Source organism: Zasmidium cellare (assembly GCF_010093935.1).
Source record: "Zasmidium cellare ATCC 36951 unplaced genomic scaffold M409scaffold_4, whole genome shotgun sequence".
NCBI lineage: Eukaryota > Fungi > Ascomycota > Dothideomycetes > Mycosphaerellales > Mycosphaerellaceae > Zasmidium > Zasmidium cellare.
In genome coordinates this window covers 1,051,548-1,059,861 of record NW_022986948.1, presented here as the reverse complement: position 1 = coordinate 1,059,861, position 8,314 = coordinate 1,051,548, and the positions used below count along the sequence as shown (strand labels likewise).

The 8,314-nt window shown below is 56.1% G+C and overlaps 3 protein-coding genes across 3 annotated transcripts; 2 read left to right on the top strand and 1 right to left on the bottom strand.

The window, feature by feature from the left end:
- Positions 1 to 2,842: 2,842 nt before the first annotated feature.
- Positions 2,843 to 5,179, top strand: M409DRAFT_63537 (uncharacterized protein; the record flags this gene model as incomplete). Its single annotated transcript, XM_033815643.1, has 1 exon — positions 2,843 to 5,179. One exon carries the CDS (start codon positions 2,843 to 2,845, stop codon positions 5,177 to 5,179), a length of 2,337 nt encoding a protein of 778 aa, XP_033672925.1.
- A 780-nt stretch (positions 5,180 to 5,959) lies between these two features.
- On the top strand, positions 5,960 to 7,342 carry M409DRAFT_18264 (glycosyltransferase family 50 protein; the record flags this gene model as incomplete). Its single annotated transcript, XM_033804427.1, has 3 exons — positions 5,960 to 6,654; positions 6,712 to 6,982; positions 7,043 to 7,342. The coding sequence occupies 3 exons, from the start codon at positions 5,960 to 5,962 to the stop codon at positions 7,340 to 7,342; spliced, it is 1,266 nt and encodes a 421-aa protein (XP_033672924.1).
- A 30-nt stretch (positions 7,343 to 7,372) lies between these two features.
- On the bottom strand, positions 7,373 to 8,239 carry M409DRAFT_63535 (uncharacterized protein; the record flags this gene model as incomplete). Its single annotated transcript, XM_033815642.1, has 1 exon — positions 7,373 to 8,239. One exon carries the CDS (start codon positions 8,237 to 8,239, stop codon positions 7,373 to 7,375), a length of 867 nt encoding a protein of 288 aa, XP_033672923.1.
- Positions 8,240 to 8,314: the final 75 nt, after the last annotated feature.

The following is an 8,314-nucleotide window of genomic DNA, read 5'->3' as shown; positions in this document are numbered from 1 at the left end:
ATTGGCATTCGCCCCTTATCTTGAGACACACCGACGAAGCCGAAGAGCACACCGAAATGCCCCTGCCATGCCGAAGTATTGGCCGGTGCGGCACATCGATGTCGCCACAGCTCGTGCAACAACCAGCGTCGTGGGAAGGAGCAAGGTGCGACTGTCACATGCTAGCATTGCCAGTGAGCACGCGCGCCGCCGCAGCAATCTGTAACGGCGCTAGAACCGCAGGACTCTCTGGGGTGCTCCTGGGAGCGGAGAGAACCATGCAAAGGAGTGGAGAACTGCGAGAGCTCTTGTGGTCGTTGCTGTCCTCGTCGAGCTTGTTCGTCAGGCGGCTGGTTTTTTCGATAGCGCGGTCGAATGCGGCATGCCGTGTGGGCGTGGGCATGTATATGTTGTCGTGGGCTGGATAGGCGCTGTGTTCGGATTGGACATGAGCTTGGCGAGCTTGTCAGAGTAGCGGGTTGTATCATTGTATGACGAGCTGGCGGTGTAGGTAGCAGTCAATCTACTGTTGTCTGCACACGAGCTGGCAGCCGGTGCTTTCCTCACATACATGACGAATGTGCTGCACGGCATCGAACGGCTGGAGTGCATGAGTCGGTATCACTCCATGGCATCGAAATCTTTTCTCAATAGCCCTCACGGAACGCCATGGCTACGTTCGTCCAGAGGATGTCCAGATTACTTCCTGTGGCCTTGACTGTGGCGGACGTGTTCGCAGCGCGAGGGATTGCTGACCACAGTGTGGCTTACAATCCAGAGCATTCCAAATGGCCACCAGGATCCGCGGATTTTGAACAATACGTACCTTTGCCCATCTCGCAGTCAAATGACCCGCGGAGTATCAGATTTGGAGCCCAGTCTGCGCTGGTCCTGGAGTTGTTGCAGGTCATCCGCCTCGTCCGCAGGTCTCCTGTTGCACGACAGGCATCTCCGGACGATGGCGTGGATTTCGTGGGGGAATTGTGCTACAGCACGAGCATGGTGTCCTGGATCGTTACTACAGGCGATTGGCAATGTGGTGAACCGCGGCAGATGATGGGCATTCGCAGGTGCAATTTGAGTAGCGGGCAAAGGCGGCTAATAAGGGTCGACTGGGTAGATGTTGCCCTGCAGCGTCGATGCTTCGGGCGGGTTGACGGAGGCCGAGTAGTGAAATTGTATGGTCTTTTCTCGAAGAGCGCGTTTCAGGCGACCTGGCAATTTGAACGGCGCCGCAAGTTACAGCGGCGGCGTGAGAGTGTATGCATGCTCGCTGTACTTTCCACGTGAAGCAAGAATCGACTGCGCGGGCAAGTCTCATTGGATATGACAAGGTCGGCGATATTCATGGACGCAGAAGACGCCGATGGGATGCGCCTAGCAGGTAGTGTTCATGTTGGCTCGCGGCTATGGCCCTGCTGGTGTTGCTTTGTTGGCAGCACTGCTCACAGAGGTGTGTGTGGACATACACAGCGCAACGGTGGAGCCGAAGAAGGCAGGTGGATGGATGGAGGTGAGGACAACAAAGAGGTGATGGCACGGAGCCGTGTCGGTGTTCCACAATGCATCCAGTGAGCGTTGTCCACAAGTTGTCGAGGTTTTCTTTGCTGAAGTCCAGCGTTTTCGGATGAGCCACTGTGGATTTGAATGGCCAAAGGGGGCAAGCAGAAAATCGCTCACCTGCATGAGCAGATGACGATACGGGAACAACCTGCAGAGAGAGCCACACGCGGCAGATGGCTCCTCGGACAGCCGCAATGAGGTCGACGTGCTTTTTGGGGACATGTGTGGACAAGAGCTTTGAGTAAAGATTGGCATCTTCTCGTACCTCGAGGGAACAGCAGGATGGCGAGTACGCGTGATTCGCATGAAGGTTACATTTCCAAGCAATACGGGCTACGTCATTGTTGTTGGGTTCAAACTACCGTGTTCGGGTGTCTTGGTGAGACGGAGGGAGAATTCTTCGTGGCTGGACGGGCAACGCTGTGGAAACTGGTTCGTCGTCGTGGAGGTGAGCGACGAGAGCCAGACTCGCATCAAATGCCACGACCATCATCAGCGTGCCCGTGTGTGCAACGGAAACAGAAACAAAGTCTTCTGCCGTGGTGTGGGTGAGTGGGAGTGAGCGACGGCCCGCCAATCAAAGCGTGGGCTATCTTGGCCCATCGGCTTGCCACTTGAGTTTTGCAAGTCCACGCCCACGCCCGCCGTGGTGCTGTGGCTCTTCTCTCAATTTGCTGCCGTCCACCAACACTCTGCTCTCTTCCGCTCCCACCTCGTTCTTCACCACCAGCTTCTCAGCAAACATTCGGCAGAGAGCATTCTTGACGACGTTTGAAAGCAGGCGCTGCTTTCCAGCGTCTTCGTCGCCAGGCGCCCCGTCCGTCGCGCCCGAGCCGAGATTTGGTCATCACCAGTGCCAAGCACCCGCCCGCCCATCAATCATCCATCCTCGCCTCTCCTCCGGCTGTGCTCGATCTTCACCCTCAGCCCTGCGACAACTGCCCTCTCAGCCACGCTCTTGTATGTCCACTTCCCACTTCTAATCCTGGCCACCACAACAACCACATCCCCGACGCCGCGCCGCTTCAGCATCATTCCCCGCTGGCTCTGCTCCAAGTCTGCGACCGTCACCCTCGCATTCACACGCATTCACACGCCTTCCAAACACACCCGCTCTTCCACGACGCGACTTCCCCTCGACATGGCTGCTTCACGGCGATAGCACAGGCGGCCCATTCCATTGGGTCACTCCAGCGCACTTGCGCCCAAAACCTACCAACCACACTTCACGTGTTCGTGAAGCCTTCGAAACCCGACCATAACTACATCCTCACCACAACCCACACCTAACTTTACCGCCATGGACACCCGCAACGTCACCCAGCAGCGTATACCGCCGAACACGAGCGCCGCTATGGATCCCACTGAAAAACTACCTCCCGACGTCGACGAGCCGCCAGACGAACGCGATCCGCGACCACTCTGGACCCCCGGCGAACTACAGTTCGCCACGAGCAAGGTCGACCGTTCTCTGTTCAACCGCAGAGAGTCGCTTCTGACCCGACAGCTGCATTCAGAGACTGAACACACCGATGACGAAGACTCGCGCGCTCCACCGCGAACACTAAGCACTCAATCGACGTGGAGCAACCCAAGTGTTGCCTCGACCGCCGAGCTCACAAGTGACGATGGACACAGCGTCGCCAGTCCCGCCATCAGCCCTCCTCTACCACCTACTGCCGTAAAGGTCACCATTCCCATCATGGAGAAGCCACTAGCACGAGAACCACACATTCTAGGACAAGAGGACAAAGTGCCGGAGACCGGCTCAGAGAAGTCTGTTGAGGCTGGCCTGGGACGGAAGCGATGCATCTCGTTTGCGTGTGGCAACAAAGACAAGAAGCCACCGACGTCTCAACCAGCACCGCAGCCTGCCAAGGTGGAGGAGCATACAAGCTCTGCATCGCCGCCTAAGCGGAAATGCATGCTCAAGTTTGTGTGCCCTTCTCGGCCAAGTGTAGAACGCAAGCCCTCGGAAAAGTCTTTGGCTGCTGGCAAACGCCCAGTGAGCCCACCACCGGAGCGAAAGGCATCGGCTTCTGCCAAGGCGGAGGCGTTCAAGGCACATCGCGGATCTGATAGCACTGTCACGCATGCATCCCCTCAGAACAGCCGCAAGAGCCCGGCAATCGTCACGACAGCTCCTACTCCTACAACTACCATCATGGCAAGACGAAAGCTCTCCAACGACTCGGACGCCAGCACCGAAGCTACCCGATTCCACGAATTCGCTTCTAGCGATGGCGAACCAGAGGAATGGGTGCAAGAATCAACCTGTCACCGAAGCCGCCTCACCGTTTCTGACACGCTCAAGAAGGAAAACATTCTTCGCAAGGCTTGTGAGGAGGTAGAGGAGGAAGTAGTTGAAGAAGAAGAAGAAGAAGACGAAGAGGCTGATTTGGAGGACGAGGAAGATAACGATGACGATGAGGAGGACCAAGACGAGGAAGAAGAGTCCGACGATGGGTTCCGAACCGACGATGAAGATGGCTTCGCCGAGAGTGATTCCGAAGGCGAGGAGAGCGATGGGGATTGGTGGAGACCCGGCGGCATCTCAACCGCGGCCACCTCAGTCGACCATCTCGAACGCCTTACCCTCACTGTCGCCAAGGATGATCCTGCACCATCCTCATCCGTTGCCTCTGTCGACTCCAGCCACATTTCGCCAAGAGCTATCAAGGCAAAGTCTCGCCGCAAGCATCACTCGCACGCTGTGCCTATCAAGCCTCGCTCTGAGCCTATGGACCTTCCGGACTCCACCGACTTCGTGTGCGGTACCTTGGACGAAGATCGTCCATTGGAACAAGCCTTCCTCAACCAGCTGAAATTGAAGGAAGCGGCAAAGCACAAGGCACGGCCACAAGACATCGACCCTACTTTCCCTACTTCTGATCCAGAGATGGACGAGGAGGATGACGAGGACTTGGAGGATTCTGAAGAGAGCGAGAGGGAGAACTTGATGCATGGCGAACTGGACGAGCTGGACGGCGATCTGTCTGCCCGCCACAGGGCTGCTTCGCCTCGAACGCGTACTAGGAGCAACTCTCACCGCTCACCACCTCCACCTCGTCACAGGTCTCCAGCTCCGGCTGCCCTCAAGCGACAAGGCACTGCTCGTTCACCACCTCCGCCAGCTCGACGAGGTACTGCCCGGTCTCCTCCACCACGCAAGCTGTTTGGTCAATCTCCCAAGAGAAGTCGGTCACCAGCACCTGTCAAGACCATGACCTCCCCACCAAACACTCGTCGTGCTTCACCGATCTCCTCTGCGATCAAGATCGACACGCACGTCCTTGCCAGCCGACCACAGTTGACGCACACTGCCTCTCTTCCTCGTGGTGGCTTCAAGCTGGGCAAGATGAGCAAGTTCCAGGTCGACGACAGAGAAGGATCTGACACCGAACACGCTAATACTGGCGACGTTCCCAAGCGTGGAGCAATCGACATCTACAAAGGCCTTGAGAAGAAGCGCCAACGTAGAAAGGAGAAGCTCTACCAAAAGCTGTGCGCCAAGGCCGCCGCCAAAGGCGAGAAGGCGTACAAAGTCAAGCCTGGAAAGGGTGCCGAACGTATGCGTGAACTTGGTCTCGAACTCCAGCGATACCACGGCAAAGGAGAGCACATACTCTCCATGTAAGGAGTCACAGAACTCCTCTTGACAAATTTGACATTTTGCTTTCTGTGCAAGCTTGAGCACAGCGCCGCCGTCACGATAACGGCACTACCGTTGCCATTCCGGCAAAGGTACCACAGACCTGCTGAAGTCAACAGACTCCAAAACTGGTCTGTCTGGTCGCTGCGCTCGCTTTGATTACTTTATTACTGTTTTATTCACCCCAGGCATTGACACCATCTTGGCATTGGGAAAGGAGCAAAGGCGAAGCGAATGAGCGGGGTTTCACAAATGAGCGTTTTACCATGCTCGGCGAGGCATGAAATGATTCCCCCTGGATGAAGGCAGGCAGGCAGGCAGGCAGGCGGCATGGGTATGGGTCTTTCATGATAAGACGAATGGAGATGAGGATGGAGACCTCCTTTTTCTTTGTACATATGCTTCTTGGAGACCTGGAATGGTCTGATTGTGAATATGAAGAATTGGTTTCATGTGAAGCCGTACTGCGTCTTGTGAAGCTTTTCGCCACTGTTCAGTGAAATTTTGAAAAGAAGGGAAGAGGACTCGGAGTATGTGCTCTCTGCTGCTGAATGTATCCCATTCGACGTGTGAACACGTCTCGTTCGTAGTCAAAGATGAGAAAAATTCGTCCACACCTCATCGCCATTACCCGTTTCGGCAACACTACCCCTATCCGCTAAATTTAGGGTTTGACCCGCTCGACTCCACAACTTCCAACATCAACACCACCTGTAAAAAATCGCGCTACTATCACCCTCCCACAACCCAAATGCCCTCAAAACAATGGCACCCTCCATCTGGCATCCCACCATCATCTTCCCCCTCGCCATCCTCCTCCGCGTCGGCCTTCTAATCTACGGCCGCTGGCAAGACACGCACTCCCCCTTCAAATACACCGACATCGACTACCTCGTCTTCACGGACGCCGCGCGGTACGTCGCTGCCTCCCGCTCCCCCTACGACCGCGCGACGTACCGCTACACGCCTCTCCTCGCGTGGATCCTGCTCCCGACGACCTGGCCCGGCGGGTGGTGGTTCGAGTTCGGGAAAGCGCTTTTCGCCGCCGGGGATGTCGTGACGGGCTGGATGATCTTTGTGATTCTGCGCAGGCATTATGGCATGGACGTGCAGCGGGCCGGGAAGTTTGCGGGCGTGCTGTGGTTGGTGAATCCTATGGTTGCGAATATTTCGACTAGGGGGAGTAGTGAGGGACTGTTGGCTGTGCTTGTTGTGGCGTTGTTGTGGGCGGGGTTGGAGAGGAGGGTGTTTGTGGCGGGGGGGTTGTTGGGGTTTGGAGTGCATTTTAAGATTTATCCGTTCGTTTATGCGGTGGGGTTGGGGTGGTGGTTTGGGGAGAGGGGGAGGAGTGTGTGGGAGGAGGTGAGGGATCCTTTGGGGTTGGTTACGAGAGACCGCGTGAAGTTGGTTGGGGCGAGTTTGGCGACGTTTATGGCGTTTAATGGGGTGATGTATCTCTGGTGAGTGAGGTCTTTGCTAGTGTATGGAGGGGAGCGTTGGCTGACGATTTGTTGTAGTTATGGCATGCCGTTCGTGGAGCACAGCTATACCTACCACTTGACCCGGATCGATCATCGACACAACTTCTCGGTTTACAACACGATGCTTCACTTGAGCTCGTTGGCTGGTGGTGATGGAGGTTTCAGGGTTGAATCACTGGCCTTCCTACCGCAACTCTTCCTCTCGGTTGTGGCCATACCGGCTCTACTGGCGAAGACGGATTTGGCATCAATGATGCTTGCACAGACGTTTGCTTTTGTCACGTTCAACAAAGTGTGCACCAGCCAGGTACGTTCAACAATTGAATGAAGTGAGTCTGAAATGAGTTTCTGCTAACTCTGTTCGCAGTACTTCCTATGGTACATGGTGTTTCTGCCTTTCTACCTCCCCTTCTCCACACTGCTGAAGAAGCCCCGGACTGGAATCACGGCTCTCGTCCTCTGGGTCGCTGGTCAAGCCTTCTGGCTGCAGCAGGGGTATGAGCTGGAGTTCAATGGCCAATCGACGTTTGTGCCTGGCTTGTGGTTCGCGAGTGTAGTGTTCTTCCTGGTCAACTGCTGGATTCTCGGCATCGTCGTCGATGACGTGAAGTCGTGGAGGCGAGATGGGGCTTCTGTTGAGCCTGCTGATTCCAAGAAAGATCGATAGTCGTAAAGTTTCTGATCCGGATGGTCGCTCTCATCCTCCAATGGCTTTCACGCATCCCATCGCAGCTCCAGCAGCGAGACCTCCGAGTAAGAGCATCTGGAAAGCGTTCTGGAAGCAGACCCAACTACTGCACTCTCCAACCAGAGCAGTCTTGACCCAGCCAAAGACGAACAACGCCACCGCCATGACAATGATGCTGCAGTAGAGTGCCTCGCGAACATGCTCAAAGAACAGATACGGCAACAACGGCACCAGCCCACCAAGAAAGTACCCCAACGCAATCGTGAAACCAGAAACATACGCCCTCGAAGGCGCATAATCCGCCTCGGTCAACTGATGCTGAAACCGCATAAGGAAATCGACAAAAAGTTCCGGCTGCTCCCTCAAATTACCCGTCATCGCCTTCAACGTCTCCGGCGCAAACGCGTACCGCTCGAACGTCCCCTGCAGCATCGCACACGCCCGGTCGGAATCGTTCGCCACGACCTCCTTGGTCTCCTCCAACGCCGCGTAGTACCCGTCCGCCTCGCCTTTCGCGCCCAGGTACCCGCCGAGGCCCATGGAGATTGCGCCTGCGACGAGCTCCGCGAAGCCCGCGTAGATTACCAGGCGCGTGGTTCCCAGGGCGGAGAGGCCGGCTGTGAGGGCGAAAGGGACTGTGAGGCCGTCTGAGAGGCCGATGGTTGCGTCGGAGATGATGCGGGGGTTGATGCGGCAGCGGAGGAGGGAGGGCTTGTCTGATTGAGAGGCTTTGTCGGTGAAGGTGGTGGTTTCGCTGGAGGAGACGGAGGGGTGTCGTTCGATGTCGAGGAGGCGTTGTCGTTCGCCTGGTAGATCGCTTGGTTGTTGTTGCTGCTGTCGAGGCAGCAAGAGGGATTTGAGTGAGACGAGCGCCATTTTGATGATCTGTCTGTACTGTGTCTCCTCGTCTTGACCGTTGTTTCTAGATACAAAGTGAACCACAAACAGAAA